The following is a 27,265-nucleotide window of genomic DNA, read 5'->3' as shown; positions in this document are numbered from 1 at the left end:
TGGTCAAAAATGTATTTGATAAGCTCATAAAATACACTGAAAAAAACACACACACATAGAGATAGACATACTACATGAGATATTACATATTAAGTATAATACTCAAATAATCTCACTAGTTGCTGAGTTGTATAAAGTCTTGCAAATAATGTCAACAGACACAGTGGCAATTCAGTTTGTGCAAAACTATTTTATTTACAAAACAAAATGGCACCAAGTGACAGCAGGGCAGCCATACACATGCGCAGCTCATAAAGATGTAGTACTAGCTAGCATTTCTCACATCGCAGTAAACTTCATCCATACATTAAGGCCAAGGAGATATCCAGGCCAAAGACATTTAACAACTTTTGATTATAAAGCATCTTACCACGTTTGCACACAATTTATATGAATTTGTTCCCTGTGATACAAGATGTTCTTATTACTGTACTGAATGCAATAACTATTTAAGCATTGAATGTGGACATTTTGGCTATTACGGTAGGTTGCATTTCAAATATCGTATAACAGGAGACCCCCACAAAAAAGTTTCCTGAAATTTGGAGTTGACTGAAATGCACTAAACCCTTTGCACTTCCAAGCTGAAACTGAGCTTGTCTGCACTTATGTTCATGTCTAGTGCATTTTGAAGAGACTTGAGGTTGCCTTTGGTAGCCTGGTTTTTCACATGCAACTCAAATAGCTTTTAGCTTTATTATGATAAACTCAGTCAGTTATTTAAACTGGGCTTTTGGATTACACTATTCAGTTCATCAAGCATATTGACAGCATAATTAAAAGTAGTGAAATACAGTGGATAACACAAATGCAATGTAAAACATTCTAAAAGGCTGAAGTCTGACCCTGTGCCAAACCAAATAAAAGTATATACAGTATATTTTCAAACTGAGGGATGGTATTCATCACTTACGAACCATCACATCTCTACAAAGTGCAGCTTCTACTGCTAACCTCTTTGTTCCACAATGAAGCACCAAATTACCTGCCATCCCACAGTCACACAGGCTTCACAGTCTACTCCATCATACGCTGATGATCTGTCATTCAGTGTATTATACAGGGATGTATACAATAGAGGAGCATGTAAAAGCAATGGAGCACCTACAGAAGGTGGAGCAAGAGACAAAAACAAATATGACAGAAGAGAAAGGTTATGTTACAGCTCTGAGACTGAGTGGAAGGGGTTAGGACGAGGGAGTATGACAGGCTTTGAATAAGCATCAGCCAGCCAGTTTACTAGCCACCAAGGAGGGTTTCCTCTGGGGTAAATCTTGGGGGGTGGGAATGTGGTCCCCTGTGATCTCTGCCTTTTCTGGAGCAGCTGTTGGCAATTGCTTGTTCTTTATCTTTGCTTTAGCCATGTTGTAGTCTCCCGAGTCAAAGTATTTTTGCTGTGGAGATAGAGAATTTTTACATCATTTATGTAAATATCAACTTATATCGCCATGTTTTGTTAAGATCTACAAATACTTACTCCCTTTTGGAGACGTTTGCGGAGGAGATCAGAACCCCCAGGCTTATTTCCAAGGTTTGGATATCTGGCCTTCAGTTTTGCCTCCTCTGCCTTTTCAAGACTGATCATTTTTTCTTGAGCATCCTACAAAAGAGAGTGTGGTATATTGGACTTTCCTTCGATATTTGATATAAAGCCAACCTAACCAACAACCAAGTTAACCTACCGTAAAAACAGAGAAACAAAAGCCTAAACACTATATTGGCGACGCAATATAGCATAACATTTATTTATTAACCATTTCTATGGCAAATATTTGAAAAAATATGTACATTTATCAACTGTAATTGTCATTAATGCAAACAGTTAGTGACTGAATGTCATGACAGCTAGCTAGCTTTCAGCTAGCTTAGCGAGCGACGGGCTGCTAATGTTGACATGAAATTGTAACACTGACATAAAAACACCCGTGACTATAACAACCACAGGAAAAGATCACACATGTATAAAGTCACAATCGTATAAGAAAAACACCAGTCATGGGGCCATTGTTTGTTTTAATTAGGCCTGGTTGACATGTCAACAATAAAAATGCGCCAGGCAGCGGCTAACGTTAAGCTATAACGCGGCTATTACAGAATCACTGGCGCTATTATCGCTATTGGCGCATTTTTGCGCCAATAGCCGTATGCTACCTTGTCCTCAACAGGAGTCTCCTCCGTGTTCTGCGTTTCTTCGTTCTCTCCAGACATTTCCGAATCTTCTGGACTAGTACACAGCTCCCTACCGATCCACAAATCCCCTGCTCTGCTTCAGTCACACGAGTCCTGGCGAAGTCCGGAGAGCTGCTACGTCACATGCGGAGACACCACGCGCGCTCCCGCATGGGCGCTCCCGCAGCACGCGCACAAAGCTGTGCGGGATTTACGTTGCGTAACGTGGCGATCAGCTGTGAAACCCACGTGACGCAACAAATCCAAACTACTCAAATCTAGTTTGAAGCATGAAAGAAAGATGATTACGAACTGCAGATGGGGAACCATATTGGAATGTAAATAAACTGAATGTAAATAAACTATTTCACTGACAATACAATGAAGACACAAGTCATATGGTTTCAGATTGCTTTATAATATATATTTTTCAGATTTCAATATTAATGTCAAAAATACATACTATGATATACAGTTTGCACTACATCATCTTAGCATGACAGACGTCACAAGTAGTAACTGAAATATTAATTTAAATATTAAATAAACTGATGTAAGTAAACTGAAAGTGAAAGTGTAAACACTAACCTAAGTTTTATTTCTATTGCAACACTTCCATAAAGTGGTTTGTAACAGTACAAAAGTATTAGAATATTACTATTTTCTTTTTCTTTTCCAGTTATGTGAAAAACACAGTGCACTTCTGATGTTTAGCTGTGAAGTTTTCTTATGATTTGAGCTTGATTGCTTGTTCACCTCAAGCAGTCCATGGGATTTTGAGTAGATGATAGAATGGCACCACACCAACCAAGGTGCACCAAGTTCCTTTACCACGACCACTTTTATGACTGAGCTCAGGACCCATGGCATTATTATTCAACATAAAAAAAAAAAAAATCACCTTACATACTCTTACCTTTAAATGGACTGTAAACCTTGTTATTTATACTTCAATTGAATGTGATTCAAGTCCAATTAACATTTTAGAAAGCTAAAACAGTGCAGGTCACTTTCCATAATTGCATATCTAGTATTTTCTATTCTTTTTAAATCTTATAAGGCCATTTTGTCCATGAGCTCAGGGATGAAAGAATCCTATGATGTCCATCTTATATGTTATACATCTGATAATTTTTTGATCAGCGCCACATTTCCATTTCTCCTTTAGAGCCTTGACTGGGCTGTTGGATTTGAGTCAGTCACAGCCAATGTGGTGTGAATTAAGCCTTGGGGGCAGCTTCAGGTCTCAGCAACGAGAAGAAAATGGAGGATCAATGGGGGATTCTGTAAAGGACTGGAGCTCATAGGCAGCACCACTATCAACCTCCATTGACTTCCTGGAGAAAAGCAGACGGATGTCCCTGTGGAGGTAGATCTTCCCAGACTTGGAGCTTTGGAACCTGAGTGTTAAGAGATAAAAGAAAAACGAGTGTAAGCTGCAGCAAAATGTCTAATTGTAAAGCATTAGGTACAAATGAAAACATGTCATACCTCAGGTGAATGAGGTACCGCAGGGTGCGGCCCTGGCTCAGGGAGAGGGGCTTCCTGCTGGTCTGATTGTTTGTATCTCGACGGACTGGAACAGAAAAGGTCCTTTGGCGGAGAAAAGTTTGATGTCCAGCTGGCATGGCTCGTAGGTCATACATCACAACAAACATTTTTACAACTGTCTTGTTGGGATTGAATAAGGTCTGAAAGAGATAATTGAAAATAGATAAACTAGGTCAGGTAAGGCTAAAAAAAATAGAACAACTTAACAATAATATACAATGGACACTAAATTCTATACAACATACCATATTTAACAGTGATGTTATGTTATGTTCACAAAAGCCCACTAGGGGTCTCTCTTTCCTTCAGTAGTTAAAATCTTATAATGTCTTTGTTCCCTGCTTTTTGCTCACCACTTGAATGGTTCCTGATGGGGGTACTCTGTATCCTCTTTTTCCTGTGGATTCCAGATTTATCACACCCTGTAAAGATCAACATTTGATTAGGTATAAACTGGATAAATATAATGCATAAACACAAATCCATTACGTATTTCAGGGATAAGAGGTCAAAGCATAATTTAAAGAATAAAAGGTCTTGCCATATATGGTGATGGAGCATTGTCATCAGAGACACTGTAAAATGACACATCTACAGGTAAGGTAAGGTGACTGGGGCAGAAGGACCCACTGGCACCAACTTCTGCTGTGAAACCGTCCACTGTTCCTAAAGGCTCCAGGCGGTAGTTTAACACACACTCCTAAAGCACAAGAGTATAAGAGTTTTCAAGGGAAACAGTAAAAGTGATTTCACTGTATAAATAATTAAATAATGAAATGTAACAGAGTTTGTGATTCATAACAGTATTCTATACCTCAAAGTTTCCCAATAAGCTGAGACTGGCAGGTGGAGCACTGGCACTGAATAGTTGCTGTGAGTCTTCAATGGAGCACTCTCTCTTTGGACAGATCCTAAAATCACCAAAATGTTTAGGGCATACATTCTACAAAAATGCATTTTCTGTCCTCCATTAATTTGATCAAAACTGATCAATGATCAAAACAATGACCATGGAGGCTTTTCAATCGAGTCAGTCTTGACTGCCATTTTGAACGAGTGTGGCTGTGTACAGTTCAGTTTAGCTTCAGCAGGTGGCAGCGTGAGGAGTACTGCATCAGCATTGATTACTGAGCGTGGCATCAAACATGCGCATTTTATAGTGTGGAAAATATGCACAGTATTATATAATTATAATTGAGAATATATGGACAATTTAAAAATAAATAAAAGAAAATATACCTTTTCCCAGAGGTCCACGGTAAACCTTTACTGCTCATCAGAGATGTGTCCAGGTCAAAATAACCAGTTTGATTTCTTCTCTGAGGGACCTGTGAATCACATTGGAGTTACAGTCAGTAACTTAAGTTAAGTAAGACTGAAAACTATTTATACGTTGCACAATTATTAATCACTTATATGAGCATTATGGAAGTTTAAATGCTTGAAGTCTAGTATGTGACTTTAGAAGTAAATAGAAGTAAAACATATTTAAATATAAATGTGATTCATATCCCAAGTCTTACAGGACTGGAAAGCAGAGGCAGTCCGGTACACGGGTGGAAGGCCTTGGTCGCTGTAGCATCTAATGAGTGGCGATTCTGCTTCCTCCAGCTGTTGCAAGGTCGCAGTGGGGTAGGGCTCTGAGCTCGCTGGTGGACAGAGTAAAACAAATCACAGACAACCAAGAGGTCAGTTTTTTACATTGTAATTTAATACATTTTTTTAATTGAATTCAATGTATATGATTTTAATCATCTTTTCTTGTTTTGTATTCATTTCCAAGATAACAAGTATTAAAAATGTATTTCTCGCATTGGTTCCTTACCAACACTGTGGAAAGAGGGGTCCTTTCTGGGCTCGACAGGCTGGAGCTGGTAGACTTGAGGGGTGCTTGGTTTTCGTCGCGTGGCCCAGAACGCTGTACAGATGCACAGGTTTGCATCTGGTAGTGAGGTTGAGGTGTGTTGTGGTTATGAGGGGTGTGACAGTTCAGTGCTGGGCTGCCATCATTGCAAGTCCAACTGCACATCTGATCATTCTTCAGGCTGTTTTCAAAACCAGAGGCCTTTTCCTGACTGACGTGTGTCGAGACTCTGCACTTTTTTTCCTTCAAAGGAGTTCGTAAACACTGACCAGCCTCTAAACGGGACTGTTTTTTAAATGAATTTTCTTCAAGTGTCGAGTGAGCACCATTTTGGGCCTGGGGAAAATGGCGATCGGTCCCCGGTTGGACTCCGGGCTTGTCTGTGCAAACAGATGCATGTGCATGTGCATGTGCAGCCATTATGTGTGTGCCTGTGTGAGGTGTATGGCTGGGTAGGTGGCCGTTACTGTAGCCATTGGTGGCAGTGTGAGAGGCTTGTGGTTCTTGTGGGGGCTGTGAGTATGTCCGCACTGTGTGTGTGACTGTTGTTGTATGAGTTTGGTGCAGAGGGCTGCCCCTTCTGCTCTGCATAGGAGACAGCGATGGGACAGACAGCCTCTCCTGAATGAGTCTTGTAATGTCTTGAACGGCCTGGGCAATGAGAGAGCTTTCTCTTTCTTTCTCTCTTTCTCCAGTCTGATCCCCCTCTCTCACCTCAGTCATTCGAAGCTTTCTGCAGGGGCCAGGTTTCGGTGACGCACACTCTCGTTTGCTGAAAGAAGGTTCAGTCACAGGTGTGCTGAAAGGGCTGGGCCAAACACGACTCACAGACTCATAGGGTGGGACCTGAGGCTCTTTGGTCTTAGTGGCAGTTAGGTCGTCATGGTTACTGCCCCAAATGGCTTTGGGAGGGTTGTCTGGAGCAAAAAGTCCAGGGGGGAGGGGAGGTGCTGTGGGGTCACAGAAGTTAAGCCGTTGTGCAATGCGAGCAATAACTTCCTGTCTTTCCTGAAGCAAGGAGCCAATTAGGGGGTTTGTCTCATTTGAAACAGGTCTAGGGGATGGGCAACGAGGAGTCTCCGGGAGAGTTAAATTCTTATATGCTTTTAGTGGATCATTTAAAGGACCTTTCGTTTGATCACTGCCATTGATGCTATGGCTGTAATCCTCAACTTGAGGAACACTGTCAGATGAGCCATTGAGGGCTGAATACAACCACTTCCCTGCCTTACTGGCTGAGAGTGGAGAGGGCGAGTGCGAGCGTGAGGGCGTGGGGGAATGGGATGACCTACTGAATCGTGGAGAGCCCTGTCGGGGTGGGATGCTGGCCTGTGGAAGTTCTCCATTCTGATAGACAATGCTGTGGGTCTCTGCAGGCTCCTGACATTTCTTAAAAAAGGCAGGTGGCACAGCAGTGTGTGGAAGGCTATTAATGGGGATGTTGTTGATAGGAAGATTAGGAACAGGAAATCCGTTCAGGAGAAGGCCAGACATTGAGTTTGAGCTCTTGCTAAACATGTTGGTGTTTTGTAGTAGGTTTTCAGTGCTGGGGTCCTGGTTCTTCTTCAGACTGGTTGGTGCAACATGGCTATTAAGGTTTGGATTGAGGCCTGGAGTCTTGCTATAAAGTGGAGGCAGGCCAGTGTGAATGCTGCAGGCCAGGGTAGGGTAGGTGGGCTGGCGGGGTAAGGACTGCACACGGACCTGCAGCGCAACACTGTGTGAGACATTTGGGATGGGAAAGATGTGCTCTGAGGGCGGTTGGGAAAACTTCCACACCAACTCTTCATCAGCTGCACTGATCCTATAGGAAGAAATAAATAAAAATATAAACATAATGCCATGACATGGCCTCCTTGTGCTTTACAACAGCATATCACTACTCTCTACAGTTTGTTCTGCTACAGTAAAGAAGTGTAATAGCCTTGTATCTGTTTGAAAATGAGATTGCGTATCCCTGTACTTTTCTAATCCAAGTAAAAAGCCTTGAGCCCACCTGTGTGTCTGCTGTCAGTGAGTGTAAGGTCTGACCTGTACAGGATGTTTCTGGGGACGATGCCATGTGAGGCACTGAGCCAGGCACTGAGCTGAGAGAAGAAGACGTAGGATCGAACAGCCAGCAGCAGGGTCTTCTCTTCAATGAAACGGTCACCACTTCTATTAAAAACACAAAGAGGTAGAAATGTGCCAGTGTGTCAGGTTAATGAAACAGCACTGAGGGAATGGTGTGTGTTCAGTATGTAGAAAATAAACGGTGCAGGCTGGTGCATCAAAAGGAGAAAAGTAGGTTGTATCCATTTAACCCTTTAAGCTCTGCTGCTAATAAAAGTAAAAGCTTTATTCTTGCACACATGCAATTCTTGTTACTATAACTTCAGAAAGTTAAAATAGCAAATTACAAAAACCATAGTCAGATTAAAAGAAACTAAATTTTCCAGTCAAAGAACTACCTAAAACTCTTACAATCAGGTTCTTCTTTCAGGAGTGATGGCTAAGGAGTCATTTAAACTGTGGCAAATGTGTCTTTTGAGGTTAATGTCCATGCGTGCACGGGTAAATGTCTGTCTTACTGTCTTGGAACTGCCTGTAGGGTCCATCTCTCCAGCAGTAAAGCATCTTGCTTAATGACCGGGTCGCTGATAAGGTCACTTGGCGGACACTCGTCACCATAGCAACAGTCAGGCAGGAGCATGACCTCTATCATGATGGGGATGCTGTTCCGCCACAGCAGGATCACCTCAGAGCGGGTTCGCCGCGCCTGGCGACACTGGACATATAGAATATAAAGCGGCTCGTCAGAATTTATAAGCCCAAAAAGAAGGTCAAGAATAACGCCTTAATGTCACCCTGTCATGATAATTATTAATATATTGACATATCGTTCAATGAATGGCAGATGGATCAATATTTGTTTAGGCTGAATATTTATTGTGAATAACCAGCACTTGTGGGAATCATTTTTAATAGTTTCTGTGTAGACTCTGCACAACTGACTAGGCAACAGGTGCGACGTAGGAGAACCACTTTGTCTGAAAGCTTAAGAAAACTCCTGCACACTGTCTCACACTTGAATCACTTTTATTCTTAGAAAGTTTCGGTCCCTCCAACCTTCCTCAGGTATGAGGACAGCCCCTTCAGTTTAATAAACCAACAGTGAAAAATATACATTTACAGTCTTTTGTGAGTTAAAACAAATGGATAGTGACTGCAAAAATATAAAGATTATTATCACACTAAAAAGGCAGCAGTTATATACCATAGCTCGGAGGGAGGGCAAGCAAATAATGCTCTACATTACAGCACCCTTTAAAAAAAATAAATATGATAGCATTACATTAAGCAATAGTTCATCATTTAAGCCTTTTGGACTAAGAGTTTATAAGGTAAAAATCCAATAGGCTGTGCATCTTTTTAACGCACGGCTGTGGTCACCCCCGCTTGGCGGAGAGTCTGGATCTTGGCGTCTTATTGCGCTTTTGAGCTCACTTATGTGGATTTTGACTTTTCGTGCGGTTTGCCCCCTCCCCTATACACAAGACCGTATGGGCAGCACAACAGGTACACCACATGGGTGGACGTGCATGTGATGACACTCCTGATGGAGAATTTCTTTCCGGTAGAAGGATGACAGAAATGGGAAGTCTTGGTGGTGTTATGCGCCGAGTGCAACTACTGCATCTATAATTACCATTAGGAAGATGGGTAATAAGAGTTTGCACGTTTGGTGTGTTTCTGCCATAAGAGAAGTCTGAACCTCTCTCAGATTTCTGCCTCTTATATAAATGAACAGTGGTGGTCTTTGAATATTTGAGTTAATTTTGGATCAGTCTTTAAAAAGTGCCAATGTTTCAAAATGACTGATTTGATCTTGTGGCTCTGGGGTAAATACACTGTGTTAAATATTGCCAAAAAACCTCTCTCATTCACAGAGTCCTTATTCCTTAGAAGCGCGTCCCTTGATTTGGATAACGCAGCTTTGTAAGCATCCTCTATCCACGGTCAAGAATATCCTCTCTCCATGAAGTTTTCTTTCATTTCTGTTGACTTTTCTATAAAGTCCTGTGTGCTCTGACACACCCGTCTGAGGCAAAAGAACTGGCTTTTAGGGAGACCTCTTTTTAAGTGTGTGGGATGCGCACTCGTGGCCAGTAGGAGAGTGTTCTTCTCCCTAGGCTTTTGAAACAGTGTTGTACTTAAGAGACCACCCTTAATCACAATCCACATGTCAAAGAAATTAATTTTCTTTTTACTGTCTTCGTTTGTGAGTTTCCAGACTCTCCTGTTGCTGCTCATTTTAATCTGTTTAAACATGACATGTCTTCACTCCATTTCTGTGGGACTGAACAGGTGCTTCCTCCACTGAGTGAGGGTGACCACGACCGTGCGTTAAAAAGACGCAAAACCTTTTGGATTTTTACCTTACAAACTCTTAGTCCAAAAGGCTTAAATGATGAACTATTGCTTAATGCAGGGGTGTCCAAACTTTTCTCATTAAGGCCCATATATAAAAACACAGACAAAGCGAGGGCCAATTGAGGGCCATAGACTCATCGCCAATACAGTGAATACTTCAAATCTATGTGTTTTTACAAGTTAGACTGAACCACTAGACCTTTATTCATGCTTACATCCTCAATGGGACGCATTAAATATTTGATATGGGCTTGTTAAAGTAGATTTTCAGAAATGTACAGCAAAAACTACTGTTTAAGTTAATATGGGCCAATTCACCTGGAAGCTTGAGGGCCGAGAAAAATTGGTCTGAGGGCCGCATTTGGCCCCCGGGCCACAGTTTGGGGATGCCTGGCTTAATGCAATGCTATGATGGGGGGGGGGTTCACTGGTATTCTTCAGCCATCGAGTTATTGTATCAGTGGCATAAAGTCATTTTAATATAATCGTTTATCTAGATATTTTCTGCAGCAATATGTCCCACTTCAGATGCTGTTATTGTGACAGGCCTACATCTACTTAGCAATAAAGCAATGAACTTTATTGCTGTAATAATTTAGGCTCCAATAGATTTTGATTCGTTGACAGCTTTACCAAGTCTCAGTCAGACAAATATAATCATCTAAAACACAGAAATCATAAAAAATATCACTCTCTGCTGCACCTGTGGGAGTTTGTCACTGCATTCATGCTTGTGTAGAGGGGGCATTGCAGACTGGGCAGGTGGACAGTGCAAGCCCTCAGTTCGGCCCTTCACTGAATATTCGGGAGTCCGTCCTTCTGTGATGAGCAGTGTCAGGAACACCAGGAACTCCTCCGCATCGTACTCAAAGAACTCCTCGGTGGCATCTAAACAAAGCAGAGGTACAAATGGATCAGATTTTTTTTTTTTTTTTTAACCTGATCTTAAATTTGATCATGACCGTGATAAAAACAAGTTTCTTTTACAATTTATTTTGTTAAAATATTAATTTGGAATATTATGAAAATAAAAAAAACGCAATGTTTATAAAAAGGTCTGAAAATCATCCCAGTTTTAGAGTGAATGTGGAAGAAGTTGAGGACACTGGGTACATTTTTAACAAGAATTTTACAACAGAGAAAGACATGAAGGATAGGAAAATCTGGATTAGTACTGAGCTGCACACTGATCAAAACGAAGCTGATCTTTGTAAAATTTGTGGTTGTTTTTATACAAGCCACACATGGTTGTCTATACAATTTGGTAATAACCATTAATAATTACGGTAGAATAGGGCATACATTGACATTTAAAGCAGCAGTCTGGGCTTAGAGTTTGTGGAATATGGTTATATAAGAAAAAAAACATCAGCAAAAGACAATCTATTTCAAAGTAATGTATGGAAAATTTTGTGATTCTAAAATCCTAAATACGTTGTCTCAAGCTCTTCTGCACATTTTTTATTTTTTGATGATATCAGACATAACAAAAACTAGCTAAACAGCCATGGGCTTTTTGTTCAGGGGATTTCTCACTGTGTGCAGCCACCCCGAGCTGGTGTGCACATGATTATGAAAACATACATCTATAGGCATGCTGCTGCCCCCTCCCACCAGCTCAGATGGCTCTGCAGAGCTCTGCTGCTCTGTGTGTATGCATCACAGGCAGACAGCCAGTCACACACATTCCTCAAAGGGAAACTCCTCCTCCAAGCTCCCCTCTGCACGTGGAGCCAGGCGCAGTCCAACACAAAACATGAGGGGCGCCAAGGGTCCGGGAGCAGGGGGGTATGTTCACCAGCTGTAGGATGAATAAGGACCGAGTAAGGAGCTCTGGCAGAACACAAACTCTCTTTATTTACAGGAAGAGCTCGGAACAAAAGAAGCCACAAGGAGATGCAGAGAGAGGGGACAGAGAGGGGGAGAGTGCAATTATTTACGACTAATGTCACAATTCAAGGGCACACGGTCCATAAGCTTAACATAGAGTAAGATTCAAATATACTGTAATTGTGAATGCACACTGAAAAGTAGAGCCTATAAACCATATTGTGTGAAATACTGCTGTGCTAAGATTTGGGCTAAAGGTGACACTTAAAGCAAAAACAGAGGATGAGGAGGGGGTCTGCAAAGCGCACCCTAACACATACTACTACAGCGCCCTGTGTGAGTGTCCGATTACATCCAAGGAAGGAACAAAACAAGGTCCCCTACTGCATATAGAAATATATAAATGTCAAAAGAAAACAACAACAACCCAGGCTTGTATGTGGAGGCAGGCTGCACATGGCTCCTCCTGACACACATGTGCAGCAGAACAAAAGACCAGTGATGGGGAGTGTGATTAAGAGGATCAGCCTGTGCATACAGAGAGGTGTCATTCTTTATGGGGCCATGCCTGAGAAGAACATTCCAATAAGTCAACAGACAGACATTGGCACAGAAATGGAATTAGGGCTTCAATTCAAATATATTGTGCAGCCTAAAATGGAGCCTGGGAAAAAACCAAAAAAAAAAAAAAAAAAAAAAGAAGATGTTTACACGTCAGCAAAGAAGTCTAGCTCGATGTCTTATTCTGATTTGTCTTTCCCACCTTTCCTACTGGGCTATGACTAATTTATTCAGTCCTCTCCATTGCTATAAATTATTAAAACATGTCAAAAGTTTTAATGAATACTCAGGCCTCAGTGAGGTCATGTTGTGCACCTCATGTTCTACTTGCTCTGCTTTTGGGAAACGCAAAAAGGGCTTTCTAATGTAGAAAAAACAGATCTTGATTCAGCCAGGTTGACAAATCCTGTACTTTACCCTTCTAAACTGAATCAGCAAACAAAGATTTCTCTCACTCTGCAGCCTGGTGACCTCTCCCTTGTCACCAGATAATGTGTGATGTAAATTATGTAATGGTTCAGATTTAGACTTATGCTTCTTATTATTAGCCTCAGGAGCTGGAGTGGTGCCTGCAGATCAGGTGTGGGCGCTGAGTACACACACACACATGCACGGACACACACATACTAACACCTCTCAGCTGTCTCCATGTCTCCAGGCCAAAAGACAGTGGAGAGTCAGGTGCTATGGAAAAAACTACAGCTGGTAGAACAAGAGCAAACTGGTCAGCTCTGATAGACAGGTTATTTATGAATGTTTACACACCATGGGACATGTGCTTTAGTGTGAGCTGCTCTCACCTAAGGCTCAAACTCACACAAGAAGATGAAGTCTTTTCAAGTTGTGCTACAAAAACAAACCTGCCAACACGGGAAGCACATGAACACAGACGTTTTAAGATAAAAATGGCGATACTGGCAACTGAACATGGAATGCCATTAGTTGTTACAAAGAGGAGAGAGCCCATTTGGGTTTACTGCAAACAACTGTTTTGAGTTGTAGGACCTGGCAATGCTAAAGCAAGTAGCCAACTCTGCTTTTTGATAGGATAACTGTCTTCAAAAACAAAACACAAAATGTAAGCATAAACAACATTTACAGAGGTAAGATATAAGGGCATTATATAAAAGGATTTATGTCAACTGTAAAACAGGACATGATGGGGCAAAACTAATCAAGATCAGAATGTATTGGTTCCACATAAAAAGTAGGAATACAGCAGTACTGCATGGGTAAATATCAACACACAAAACATTCCAGCTTGAAAACTGGTTATGTAAATGGCCTCCTGATATGTGGCTGATACATTAATATGAGGGGAAGACACACTTTACGAATTCAAAGAGCTCAGGTGTCAGCCCTGAGCTTGATGAAGGGGAAAGCATTTCATTTTCAAACTCTTTTAAATTCAGTATATGGCATTACAGCAGAATACAAAAGACAGCATCTTAATATGTTCAGTGCCACTACGTATATTTTTCAGACTGGCAAAGAAATGGGCTAATCTGAGATATAATTTACCTTTAGCAACACTGCAGCAAGTTAACCCATGAGAATAACAAAGCGAGATAAGTAAGGAGGACAGGCATTTTGATGAATGGATTGGAATCTGTATGCTGTGGTCACATCATTGTCGCATTTGCTTCTCTCAACACGAAAAGCTAATCTAGTCCTAGTTCAAACATTCCCTTACATCCAGACACAGGCTCATTTTGAATGCTTTGCGAGTACGCATATGGTCACAGCCACTCCCCTCTCCTTCTGCTCGTTCAGACAAGGCACCGCACTACTCTATACCTGTCATTTGTTTATGATCATGTTCCATGTAAATCAGGCTCGCAGCTCTATAGTCACGGCTGCTTGCTCCTGCTGGTCTCCATGCTGCAGTGTTGCTGTGAGAAGACAAAGGGCAGAGTTGGAGGCAGCATGGACATAATAATAATAATGATGATGATCTCACCACGAGCAGGGTCTGATGGTGCTACAGACTGACTGCTCTGAGCACACATTATGAAGCATACAGCAGGTCTGAAGCAGCCACAGGAGGTGAGACTGGAGGAGTAGCAACACGCAGGGATGGATATCAAAAACAAAAACAAAAACACCAACTGGAATTATTTGAACATTTTAAACTCAACGTTGGTGCTAAAGAAAAGGTTAAATACACTTAAGTCAACAAATACTTTTTAATTACCACATGGTCTTATTCCCTTTTTAGACCAGTGATGCTCAAACTATTCACAAAGGACCACCTAAGAAAATACTTAGTGGTATAGTGCTGCTTCAGTTCTGTAATGGATAACTTAATTTAGAGTCAGTAATAAGTCAAACACTAAAACTGCAACTGTTGACACTAGAACTGTAAATTGGTTTACATATCACCAGAACAAGTATCACAGTTTTGAAAATGACTGATCTAGACTATTCTAAAACTACTCATAATTATTCATAACTTCTGAAATGAGTATCAAGTTTTTACATTTTTTGATAAAGTTTAGAACCTAGGTATAGATTTTTTGACAACTCTATTCCAGCACTTTACTCTACTCATTCCTTTAGATTTGCATATTCAGTTTAGTCTTTCCTTTGACAAATATTATCATTTTTCTGGGATTACCTGGACTGGAATCTCCCACTAACTCGCCCAAGTCTACTTAAACTATGTCTAGGTGTTTTAGAATAATCAAAACACTGACCATATTTAGTGAAACTAGTTAAAGGTAAATGAAGACTTGTAGAATTGAAGCATCGGTCACTCATTGTTTGGACTGAAAACTCAATAGGCTCAGTGTGAACTTTGAACAGAGGCCATTGCAATAAGGGTCAATTATTAAAGTTTCTTTGCAGTTCATAATTAAACAAACCTTACCTCGGACCGATCTAAATGCAAACCAGTAACAGCCTGTGTTTGTCTTTCTCTCCACAAGCACTATCAGCTGTAATGGCCCCAGTGGGACTGAATCAACTGTCTCAGGACAAACAAGTCATTAAAAATTAAAAAGTGGTATGGCAAGAGAGGACTTCTAAAGATCTAATATGCATGCCTTTGGTCCTGTTTAAATGATTAGGTCTGGTTAAGAATTTGGAGTTTTCCGGGTGTGCGGACTTGAGATAACAGGCCGGCTGCAGAGGTAGAGAGGCCCCAGGAGCTGCAGAGTGCTGAGCTTGCTGAGGTGGATCGGCTTAACACAATGATATCTGCTCGTCCTGAGACGGACCAAACACAGGAGGCTTAACCTTCCCCAGTGCCTCAGAGCCTTTATCAGGAGCACAGAGCCATGAACGCCCTCAGAGAATCATTATCTGTAATATGCAAATCAGAGGTGTAGGCAAAAAAAACCATACAAATAGGACTCTAGTACTTTAGTTAAGTTGATTAAATGGTAAATGGTGTCTATTCATAAATGTATTAATATTGAAAGGATTTATGTGCACAATAGCAGTAAGGAGAGAGCCGAAGTGAGTTAGCGAGAGTTTGGGGAGTTTGACTGGAGAGTTGAATTCACCTTTTCACTTCTAAATATGTTATTTATTAGTACTTCTCTGTATAGTTTTGCACGTGGTCCTAATAATTTTGAGAGCTTTTGCCACCAGCCACACCATGACCCATTTTTAGTCAATTAATGGCATGTCGACCAACTGCAGCCCTACACAAATAGATCATTATGTCCTTTCATGCAAGTTTGTGTAATAGTTTTCTCATATAAAACTAAAATTACACCAATAAAGCCTGTGGGGTGAATCAAAAACTGTCTAACTTTACTAATACAAACATGCTACACAATCTACAAAGATGCATTAAAAGATTAGACTGACAGTTCTGCCGAGCTAAATCTCCTCAGCCCCTGGTCGAGATAAATATAGGCACAAGTTGGTAGCTATCGTTTTGTTTTCTCTCTCATTCTCTCTCTTTATGTGGCTTTAAAATGCAGGTCTACAGCACATATACAAAACAATATATGATGATTCTGTGAAGCTGCAGATGTTTAAAAGGCTAATGTTGCAAAGTGCCAGACTTTTGCACTTTGTTAAGAGAAAGTTATTTTTAAAACTAGGACAACTTAAGTTTCGATGCTGACACAGCGGGCGAAGATGTCTTTTATGCAAACGCAGTATTGTGGAAAGAAAGCTTTGATTTCACTGACTTGAGGCAATAAATCACCGTCTTTGTCACATAGGCCTTAGATTTCAAACTAAACTGTGCCATTAAACAGAATTTAAATTATTTTTGTTATTTACTTTATTGACTTACTGAAAAGGGGCAGTGTGAACATTAATCAACATAAAGCAAATGTAAATGAACTAGAGCTGGCTGAAATAGGTGTAAATGGACAATCCTTTTGTCTTTGTCATCTTGTGAGTTGGTGCTTTAAATAGGCCTTTGATGAGCAACTTGCACATGACTGATGCAGCATGTTCTGTTCCCGTGTGGTGACGGAGCCCACACTGAAACTATGCCTTTTGTATCTGTCACGTTTTTAGAATAATGAGCACGTCATGATAAATAAATTTTGTAAAGCCTAATTTTATGTTGGTTACTTAAGCTCCTATATTACACAAAATTGACTCTTGTGAGCTTTAACCCTTTAAGGACTGAGCACACTATAGACCAGTATAGCTCGCCTAGACTTTTATTTTTTTAGCCATAAAAATCATGTTAAAGGAAGTATCAGAATATACTGCAGTTTTTCACACAACTACCTCTATTTTACGTCATCTTCGAGGGACAATGTAAGCACATTACCATAATGACAGTAAAATATTTAAAGAGCCCCATGCCTCTGCTTTGAGATGCCGTTTGAGTTTACGTGAAGCACAATTGGTTGTGGAGTTACGGTTATGGAAAGTCTGCAACTGCGCTCTATCGGCGACGATAGCATCTGACGCTAGGGTTATGGGTTAAGTTATTGTTATAATTTTGTAACCTCATCAAAAACATACCTGGAGTTGTGTTTTGTTTCATTCACACATGCTTGAGTAACTCTTTATTATTCGTTTGTCTACATCTCCAAAGCTCAGAATGCTCTGTTCCACTTGGGATGTCATCAAGTAGCAGTTTTCAAGATAACAGCTATCTTTTACTTTTTGTTAGATAGAAATTGGCAATCGCAGAGCTGAAATTATCCAAATGATTCTTTTGAATGTGTATGGAGTTTGAAATACAATTCAGTCTAAATATGCAGGGTTTGTGTGTTAAACCTGTGAATGAAACAAAACACAACTCCACCCAGAGTTGATGTTTTTGATGAGGAAAAATATTATAGAAAAATATATAACATAGATGAGAAAATAGCGTAATATGGGGGCTTTAAAGAACCATTAACCTCACATAGAAGAGTTCATGCGAAGCTAATGTCATCCAGTACAGTCATTTTTAAAGGTGATAAGCCTGTCACAACAATAAACTGTGATATGCAATATACTGGTGAAGAAAATATAAATCATGAATAAATAAATTATCTTAAACTATTTTATGTCACTGACACAATAACTCCAAAGCAGGATTAACCCAAAAACAGTTTTGTAAATGTACATTGGTAGACAAAAAAAAAAGATTTATGATGCATTTAGTTTGTATCTTCAATGAGTCATAAAAGTTATTTATTCAATCTTCTTCGGCTCTTCAGCAAATCTAGCTGAAGTGTAGAAAAAAAAAACCTTCTAGTGCATAGAAAAAGGGTCCCCAAGGGAACCCACAATAATAAATTCAGAACACCAAAAATGATTGTGCCATCCATCATTTATAGAACAGTAAGACAAAATAGTAATTACCATGACAGGCCAAGAAGGGGAAAGACAAAACATTCAAATTCCTCATCAAAAACACATTAACAAGTTCTGTGTTCAGAAATCTGGTAATCTGACATGTTGGAGACAGTGCAGTTTGACCTTTTTGTGAAATTCAATGAATGACTATTGCCTGAAATGGGTCACAGAGTTAGATGGTGCTCTGCTCTCCTCACATTACCCCTGTTAGATCTAACTCGGTGCTGCACTCTATCAGCCTGTCACACTTCCTTTATGGTGTGCACTCAGCTTCTGCAGGGAGTGATGAGGTTTCAGCCCAGACGGCGGCCCATTGTGTTGCAGCATTGTTTGAAACCTGTCTGACTTCAGCTTGTTTTGTTATTGTTTGTCGCCGCGTTACTGGGACAAATCAAGTTTTCCCCTTTGGCGAGTCATAAAGGTAACACAATGCTACTGTAACTCCCTCTAAGCTGAGAACATTTGTCTCCAGTGTGTAACAAACCTGCGTGTTTAAACAGATCTGTGTGTTCTGTGGGCTTTATGTGCTCATGTTCTTATGCGTCACATCATCTAGGAGCATGCCACTGGTCCATTGTATTTAGCCTTGTGCTATAACAGAGCAGCAGGCTGTTGTTGGGCCTCATTTGTGATAATAGGGTCAGCGGTGTTTCCATAGCACTTCATAACATTGAGTCAAAGTTAGCACTGCCTCACCTATCCTGTTTTTGATTGCCTTGTGTGATACTGAGGCCTCTCTGCACTTGTAGCTTTAAAAATGGCCAGACATATTCAAGTTTTGTTGTTAAAAGAAACTATTGTAAGCATCATATCCTGTAAACCAGCTATTTTCTTAGGTATTTCCTCTAATATAACTTTTGTGTAAATGTGTCAAGAAATGAGCCCCAGGATTTACTTGTCATGACATTGAAAATGCCAGTAGAGTAACAAGTTCTGTCAGTTGATGCAGTTAAAAAAGTTAAAGGGCAGAAGGGTAAAATTTACTCAGCAGCTTAGTGACAGCAATTTGTACTGGAAAAAAAGAAAAACTCCAGGTGAGCCATTTTTGATAAGGATATTGTCGTTGACACCAACAGATCTATTTAGCCTAACACACTGGTCTCATTTTCAGTAAACTCACTCCACTCTATAAAACTCTAGTATGCCTGTTGTTGGAAAACTCTGGCAATCCTCCTCCTACTTGTTTTAGAGTAGGCTGTGTAAACTCTCTGATGTTCCTCTCTCCTCTTGTGAGCACAAAGGGGCAGATTCACAGCACACATGGCAACAGGCTGTGATTGGCTGAGGGGCTGTTACAGTTTGAGCTGAGAAGAAGTCGTCTTCTGTTATGTGAACTCAGCTGCTGTTACTCTCTCACTGCCAACAAACAAACTGGACCCCGACCTACTCACCACCTTTCCCTGCCCTCCCTCTCACTCCCATAACAAAGGCCATAAACAGGCCCTTGTGTAACAACTTTAGTTTAGTCTTTATTTAAGGGACCATGTACAGAGACATTAAGCATAAAACAGAGATGTTCTGCACCAGATTATAGCTAAGTAGCTAATTTTCCATCTGCAGTCCCTTTAACTTTGAGCTATTGAAAATATAGGATGATTAATTTGCTTGTTTTTTTTCTTCCTGTTAAAGAGATCAATACCATATCATAGTCAGTTTATTGAACAACAAGATTAAAAACTAAGTTTCAAAAAGTTTTATTGCCAACAACACAACAACAACATAACAAAAACCTCTTATTAGTACCCTTAAACAATTAAACTAACTTACGTACTAAATACAAATCCTGAAACTTTTTATAGATGACAAAACAAGATACACAGCCTTGTTGACCTAAGCTGGCCCTGGCCTCTCGCATAATGGCCACATGGTCCATATGCCCCTTTATTCAAGCAGTGGATTGTTATTGCATTAGTGCTGCTATACTAGTTATGTAACATGGGTCACCATCAAACTGGGGGGGGGGGGGGTCTGACAAATAAGACTAGCGCATCTCGGACAAAAACTATTGTAGATTTATCCAGTGCAGAGTATTGATGGGCAACAGACTCTAGGGCAGTGGGACAGACCTGCAACTTCTCCAAGTAACCAGAGCCTCCTGTCAGACATGACTGGCCTTTGACCGCACTGGAGCTGCCCGGGCAAATTTCTAGCAACGAGTGTCCAAATGGAGACACCTGAGACGATCAGCCCAAAGGCCAAGTGAAAAGTGTGTCAGTTGTGTCAAAGAGGAGGACCGTGGTGCTGGTCACTGCAACTAAATGCTGCTGTTTTGCCCTGATTTAGACAAAGTTGCAACTCATTGGAAAACTTAATACAACTGGTCCTGTTTTAGCTTTAGAACAAGTTTAAAAATGGAAAAAAAAGTCTGTGGAAAATGCATTAACCTAATTCATCAGATCAGACTGGCAGTCATCTGGTTTGGTAAGTGGATGCGTGCGTACAGGAGGTGGTTGTTGTTGGTCCAAATGAAATGAGACAATGGTGAAATAGGAAAGAGGATCCAGAGGAGCCTCGCTGCTGTTAATAAACAATGTGCTTAAGCCACAATGAGCCCCGGAGGTGCATTCTCCTCACACACTTCTATAATCATCATTCCATTAAAAATCAATCACTTTAGGGAATGACTGTCTACCTACCTACCTAAATCTTGTGACCTACTTAGCCAGAGCCTTGTGACAGACTGTTAGTTTATGGCCATTCTAATCATTCCCTTCACTTGACCTGTCGACTGCTCAATGTTTGTGTAACTAACAGCACTAGCAATACATCAGCAGACTCTGCAAGTATTAGCCTGATGTTTGTGGACATGCATCATTAGAGGAGATATATAAAAAAAAAACAAAAAATGGGTAATCGTTGTTTGCGATAATATAGAGTCTGAAAAGCTTCTTAAAGAAAACCTAAAATTACACTGCAAGTTCATTTTATTTAAAGTGATATTCCAGCACTTTCATAGTTAATTTTACAGTCCATCCATATTTTCTGTGATACTTTTACCTCAGTCAAGAAGCGTTTTAGCCTTCTGACAGATTGCCATAACATCGGCCAAATCGTCATCCAGGAAACTTAAAAAAAAAAAAAGAGGTATTCATTTTTGCCAATAAAGGTTGCAACTCTCCATATTTTTAAAAGTCAAGTAGTCTGCAATTATTTTTTCAATCAATCAACTAGTCACATAACTAAATAAAAGGTAGACTTTTTGTTTTACATATGCTTTAACAATACAATTGTGTTTGCTATAAAACAGATTTTAGAGTGTGTTAGAGTCTGAATACTTTAGAGAACGATAACCTTCAACAAAATACATTTACAATTCATTTCATAGTTGACTTGTCATGATTATTCTGATGATTATTATCGACTATTGCCAGCCCCTATTGTCAGTATAACTCAGAGTAGTGGAGTGGTGCAGTTACTATAGCAGAACAGTCCGTAGGTGTGTGAACCTGATTGAAGTGCAGGCTTACATAACGTCCTCAGCAACAAAAGATGTGTGGTGTCTGATGACTGAACAAACCCCTCTCAATCTGGATGGCCAGCTGTGACAATATTAATAGACAGACGGCCTAAAGGGTACAGGCAATATCATTTAACTCAAATAAGTGCAGAGACATTACACTTGTTTTGTTGGTGGGGGGAAAGTCTACAGCATCATAGCATCTGCTTGTAGATAAGAATAAGCCAATTTCTATTTTTACCAAATATGCACAAATACTAAATTCAGATGAATCAGATGTGTTTTATGCTACTGAGACGTAAAGTAAAACACCCCCTCTTCCCCACTAAAATGTGCAAGTTAACAACACTAAATAAACAAAATTGTTGTTGTGGCTGCTGCCAAAAAACACCATACCATACATAGTGCAGGCATTACATACCTCAAATGTCAAGAGATATTCATCCATGAAACTGTCAAGAAGATTGTGTATGTTTTGAGACTAGTACTGCAATGACATAGGGCTGTACGATTAATACAATCTTAATCAATTGTTTGTTTATTGTTAATGAAAATTAATATAGCAATTTCATTCTTTTTTAATAAGACGAAACTGAATTGTAATCACGATCAATAAATATGAGGGGGTTAATTTTTTGTAATATCACCCAGCCATACAATGATATTTTCCTTGTTTACAGCCAAAACTCCACTGAAACAAAACTCCACATCTCAATGCCCTGTCCACAACAGTCCCCAGGTCCAGATGGTGGTTATTGTTCCTGTGGCGCTTACTGTTGGTTGGGGCAGGAGGATGTGACGACTTCAGCCATTCTGCCACTTTGAGCTTCGGCCAGACCAAGTATGGAGGGTGTATTTTTGTAGTGACCTCATGTTGACATGGCGCTATATGCAGCAGTGCAGTCCTCCAATGTGCCAAAGTGCACCCCTTCTTTACACCCATAAGCAGGAGTGTGACTGGTGTAAGGTTACTGTATGTGCGTCTCTCATCTGCATGTGAGCTAAATAAAATGATCTTATGTAAGAGCATTAGTACACTGGGAGAACTGGGCGACCAATCGTGTGGAGCAGGCTCACACAGGCACAGCTTGGCTACCAACAGATACCATTGATTTAGGCTGATTACACTGAGGACTAGCTAGCACCTCAGAGCTGTAAGTCTAGAAGGAATCAACAAACGCCGCAGTATATCTTTTCAGTACAAGTAGGGTCAGACAGCGACGCGCGGTACAGCCTGCTCAGCAACCAGCACTATTGTAGCATGAAAGTCACTGGGTATTGGAAAATAGATTTCAAAGCTTTATGTAGTGCTTTGACAGAAAGAAAAAAAAAGGAAAGATAGTGTCTGTGTTGTTGATAATAACGGATTATTTTGAGGACAAGTACTTTATTGGTATGTAAATAAATATGAGCCTTGACTGTCATGTTGTCAGTATAAATGGATAATATAAGGAGGAGCAAGCGTAAATACCTGTAGAATCTCTCTGCCACTGGGTCTCTATACGCCAAAATTGACAAAAAAAAAAAGAGAAAGCAAAAACAAACTAAATTTGTGCAGCTCTAAGACTAATTAAATTTACAGAAAAGAAAACAAAAAGTGTTTCGGATTAGATACATCTAATGTGATCTGATTGTAATATATTTTGCAGCCTTATTAGCTTTTTTAGCAATACTAAAAACTCCACTGTAAGCAGAGTATAAGTGCAGTCCACAGCTGTTCATGCTTCCTCACTGTGGGTTAGATCACAGACAGTAAAGAGCTGAGAGTGCACATGACGGGACAGGTGTCTTCAGGACCACAGCCCGGTGTGCCCCTTGCGTCAGTGAAAGCAGCGCTCTGATCCCTCCTCCTCCTCCTCACACGGGACGTCTCAGGCCAGCTGTAATCTGGCACAGGACAGGCTTTAGTGCATACGGGGGTGGGGGTGGCGGAGGACTAGTGTTCCAACTCCTACATCAAGGACTAAGAGCTGCAAACGGAAAGTAGCATGACAAAAAACACTGAAGCTGAGTGTCCAGTATGACTAGCTGTGAGGTCATCTGTGTTTTGTGGAAAGAGGCAGAGAAAAGAGTGCAGTGTGGGATAAAAGAGCAACCACTCTACCACACTTGTGCCATTGTGTCACGAAGCCTCTCTGCTCTTTGCCTTTGCTAATTTGGTTATGAAGCCCTCATTACTTTACACAAACAGCTCCAAAAAAACACCAAAAGTATGAACACAAACAAAACCCAAGCGAAACACACTTTATTGAAAACAGTTTGTAATTTGATAGGCCCGGTTAAGATTTTGTGTTGCACCCAAGCAGCTCTCCCGAATGGCACTTTACAGACCGTGTAAAAGCTGTCAGTTGAACCACATGGCCCGACGGCATGGTGCTTATTAGGGCCAACTGCAATCTGTTGCCTCAACACACGCACACAGTAACAAACACCTTTCTGAGTCAGAGCTCGGCTGGTGGAAAAACAAGGGGCTCAGATGACTCTGGTCCAGTCCCAGAGAGTTGAGTCTGTTCTCCATATCCACAGCACACACTTCTCTGACATAACAAATTGAAGCCATAAGAATTACGTTTTCAAATCATGATTCACTCAATATTTTAAACTAATTCAGGTCAAGTAACATTTGTGAAAATAGTGTGATATGAACAAGATACAAGAATGACAATCACATACATGTTTGGAGAGGTAAACCTCAAGGTTTTGATAAAATATGTTGTGTAAGTTTTGGTGGTAAAAGAAATTGAACAGTACCCAGCCCTACATTCAAACTAAAAGAAGTGACCACACTATGAAAGGCCAAGGAACATGTTCAGACTTGTTTGAATTAAAGACATTAAAGAGTCCAGTGTGGGCTGACCTGGCTGTTGTCTGGCAACTATAAGTAAACAGCTTCTCTATGAGTTTGCTGCAGTCCTTTTTCATGGAGGTAACCACGCAGAAGAGTTTCAGGCACCATCACATCACAGGAGCAGTACAGTATGTTCCAAATAACAATGGCACTCCACTCGCTGCCAATCAAAACGGTGAGCTCTTGTTATGGAGCAGGCTCTATACTGGCACAGGCTTAATTAGAGTACAAAAGCTGGTGAGCCAATCGGACATGGTGACATTAAAATCCATGAAGTGTGAAGAACACACTCGTTTGGTGGAGTACTGTGCCCTTGGGCAATACTACAAAGATTATTGGGCTTAGGCACAGCAGAAGATTTGACTGGTAATAAACAAAATACCTAATGATGCAGAAAGGGTAACTTACAATGGATTACAAGGTCACTAGGTTCGGTGGGCTGTGTTTTAGGTAATTTTCTCTTTGCTTTAGTGTTTGTTTACTGTTAACATGGGTGAATAGCGCATGATTGGTGTAATAAGAGTCAGATTGCTCTCAGCTGTCTGTCATACAGGTGCCCAGGTCATGAACAGGGACAGGAACCAGAGAGAACCACATTAAAAGTATGCCATGGGGGCATGTTTGTGAACTGGGGTCATGTTACATCATATTGCCCTCTTACTAACCCAGTCTGCATCACTCCACTAAACACAGTCTAGTCTCTTAATCTTATCATGACAAAAATCCGGGGCATGTATTTGATTATGTCACAAAAATCAAGGCAAGTAAGTTCCTCTGTATGTGGACAGCACATAATCAATAACCAAATGATTTCTTAGGCTTACACAACCAGATAGCCAACACAATGGTCTAGTTCTATTGACAGTATTAGATGCAGACATGCTCACTTGGTGCAGACATGTTTCTGCAGCTAATTTCAAGCCACAAGTTACCTACAGTAAGACAAACACGGGTATTCCTCCAGTCCTGTCCCCATTTGCCTTTGCTGCAGATACAGTTAACATGTAAACAGGCTGCAGAGCAAGAGGCAGCAGCTTTATTTCAACTACTGAGTGGGTGTGAACAACATTTTGCAGTACTATGGTGTGAAATCTAAACAAACCCCAGGTAAGGAGAGTAGTGTCAACACACCAAACCATTACAAAGCTCGACATTATCACCAGAGAAGCAGATCTGATATGTGCTCTGTCTATGTTTTCGTTTACGTGGGTCAGGTTTTGTTATTTCACATAACCAATGACCAGCTGTTACATAAGGACCTGGCCTAATTCCTTATTTGGAGGAAATGGGCACGGGTCCTCTGGGATGTACATTACAGTTTAACCACACGCAGGTCATTAGGTTGACAAACAGAATATATAAGTGTTGTGTTGCACATACCTCTGTCGGGCTTCATGTTGTCCAGTGTCATCAGGTTGTCTTGAAGTGTCTGCCTTGCTCTTGCTCTGGTGTTTCTCTTGTCACACAGCTTAGACAGCACTAAAGCTATGTCTCAACCCAAAAGCCACAATGTCACCGAATTAACTACGCAATAATATCAGCTGGAAGCACGTTTTGGTGCCAGCTCCCCCTATCCAACAACAAAGCATTGCTTTGTTAGCATGCTACAGTACGCATCCATCCAGTCGCGCTGTATTGTTCCCCAATACTAGGACAGCTGATGGCGAATGCCAGCGAACTATCAGTGAGTGGTCGATTAGATTGCTAGCAAGTAATCAGTCTGACGAGAGGTAATTCAAACTGTCTTCTCTCACAGTCTGTCTCAAATTCCTCCACCTGAACCATTGCTTCGCGGTGCATTTCTGTTTGTTCTCCACGAATGTCAGACTCGACAGTGCCAGAAAGGGTTAGCCAACTCAGCAGGGTTAGCCCAAAACCAAACGCCCAGGCCAACTAAACTGACCTGTTCTTTGCAGTAATGGTTTAGCGTCTATTGAGTGAGACCACGCTAACATCCCAGCCCCCAACGCAGCAGCAGCAGCGGCGGCGCAGGTATCCACGGCTCAACCACCAACATCCACACCGAGGACTCGCGTCGTGTTTTCCGCTAAAGCAAGAAGAACATAATCACCACGATCTGTCCACTCACTCAGCTATCACCCGCTCTCTGTCCAAAACAAAACGGGGCTGTTGCCATCTATTTAATACAGGAAATACCCGCTTCACTGACTTCCTTTGTGGTGGTCATTAAAACTTTTACCAAATATCACGACTGCGCAAATGGTAGCGAAACAACGCGCAGATGCTTTCTAACAGCTGTTTTATCACTGGAAAACAATTTCCCAAGTTAAAAGAGAGATCGATAGTCAAATGAGCGAACCCCAGATGAAAAAGGCAGCGCGTCTTGTAAGTCGTGATGCTTTGAGCCTGTGCCCTCCTCACTTCCCTCAGTCCTGCTGCTTGTCAAAACATATCAGCGCAGCTCCAGTCACGTGTCCCAACAACAGCCACTACGTCACTTCCCTCTCCAGCCTCACATGAACCCACATCCATAACAACTTATAACTTCAAAATGATGACGTGATGACCCTGTCTAAAGAGCTGGCGCTGTTGTTTTATTTTTTATTTTTTTTTAAGGAAAACCCTCTTTAGCCTGGACCTCATGGCCGTGCATGTGTTTGCTCAGGGGTGAAAGCTGATGCAGAGACAGGGGGTAGTCCCTTTGAGCTGATTGGTCAGGCGCTGCGCGTTCATGTATGCACGTGAGTTACGTACATGAACATTTTGTTCTTACTTAGGACCGAATGTAGACAAAGACTGTGTGTGTTTTTAATTAATACGGTAAGGACTGGTGAGCCATATAATA

The 27,265-nt window shown here is 40.9% G+C and overlaps 2 protein-coding genes across 3 annotated transcripts; both read right to left on the bottom strand.

Moving 5' to 3' along the window:
* Positions 1-170: 170 nt before the first annotated feature.
* On the bottom strand, positions 171-2,360 carry arpp19a (cAMP-regulated phosphoprotein 19a). The gene is made up of 3 exons (XM_033983079.2): positions 2,152-2,360; positions 1,478-1,600; positions 171-1,394 (listed from the first exon to the last, which is right to left on the bottom strand). Exons 1-3 carry the CDS (start codon positions 2,206-2,208, stop codon positions 1,224-1,226), a joined length of 351 nt encoding a protein of 116 aa, XP_033838970.1. The 5' UTR covers positions 2,209-2,360; the 3' UTR covers positions 171-1,223.
* Positions 2,361-2,566: 206 nt separating this feature from the next.
* atosa (atos homolog A) lies at positions 2,567-26,961 on the bottom strand. 2 transcript variants are annotated; one of them, XM_033984985.2, is made up of 12 exons: positions 25,840-26,961; positions 10,701-10,885; positions 8,155-8,351; positions 7,616-7,741; positions 5,546-7,388; positions 5,244-5,369; positions 4,960-5,048; positions 4,535-4,631; positions 4,262-4,420; positions 4,074-4,142; positions 3,661-3,860; positions 2,567-3,569 (listed from the first exon to the last, which is right to left on the bottom strand). In XM_033984985.2, exons 1-12 carry the CDS (start codon positions 25,868-25,870, stop codon positions 3,416-3,418), a joined length of 3,276 nt encoding a protein of 1,091 aa, XP_033840876.1. In that variant the 5' UTR covers positions 25,871-26,961; the 3' UTR covers positions 2,567-3,415. The 2 variants fall into 2 exon arrangements, with proteins under 2 accessions (XP_033840876.1, XP_055088228.1); XM_055232253.1 differs by lacking the exon at positions 25,840-26,961 and adding an exon at positions 13,022-13,054.
* Between the last annotated feature and the right edge of the window lie 304 nt (positions 26,962-27,265).

This window comes from Periophthalmus magnuspinnatus, chromosome 3, assembly GCF_009829125.3.
Source record: "Periophthalmus magnuspinnatus isolate fPerMag1 chromosome 3, fPerMag1.2.pri, whole genome shotgun sequence".
NCBI classification, from domain to species: domain Eukaryota; kingdom Metazoa; phylum Chordata; class Actinopteri; order Gobiiformes; family Gobiidae; genus Periophthalmus; species Periophthalmus magnuspinnatus.
Note: the sequence above shows the minus strand (reverse complement) of the source record. Positions and strands in the feature narration are given on the sequence as shown.

Excerpts from the sequence above, each read along its gene's own strand:
- arpp19a (XM_033983079.2), bottom strand. The coding sequence starts at position 2,208 with ATGTCTGGAGAGAACGAAGAAACGCAGAACACGGAGGAGACTCCTGTT. Across the intron at positions 1,601-2,151 it reads AGACTCCTGTTGAGGACAAG|GATGCTCAAGAAAAAATGAT; the intron begins GTAGCATACGGC and ends TCTCTTTTGTAG. Across the intron at positions 1,395-1,477 it reads GCAAACGTCTCCAAAAGGGA|CAAAAATACTTTGACTCGGG; the intron begins GTAAGTATTTGT and ends CTATCTCCACAG.
- atosa (XM_033984985.2), bottom strand. The coding sequence starts at position 25,870 with ATGACACTGGACAACATGAAGCCCGACAGAG. Across the intron at positions 5,049-5,243 it reads TGCCTCTGCTTTCCAGTCCT|GTCCCTCAGAGAAGAAATCA; the intron begins GTAAGACTTGGG and ends TGTGATTCACAG. Across the intron at positions 3,570-3,660 it reads CGGTACCTCATTCACCTGAG|GTTCCAAAGCTCCAAGTCTG; the intron begins GTATGACATGTT and ends CTTAACACTCAG.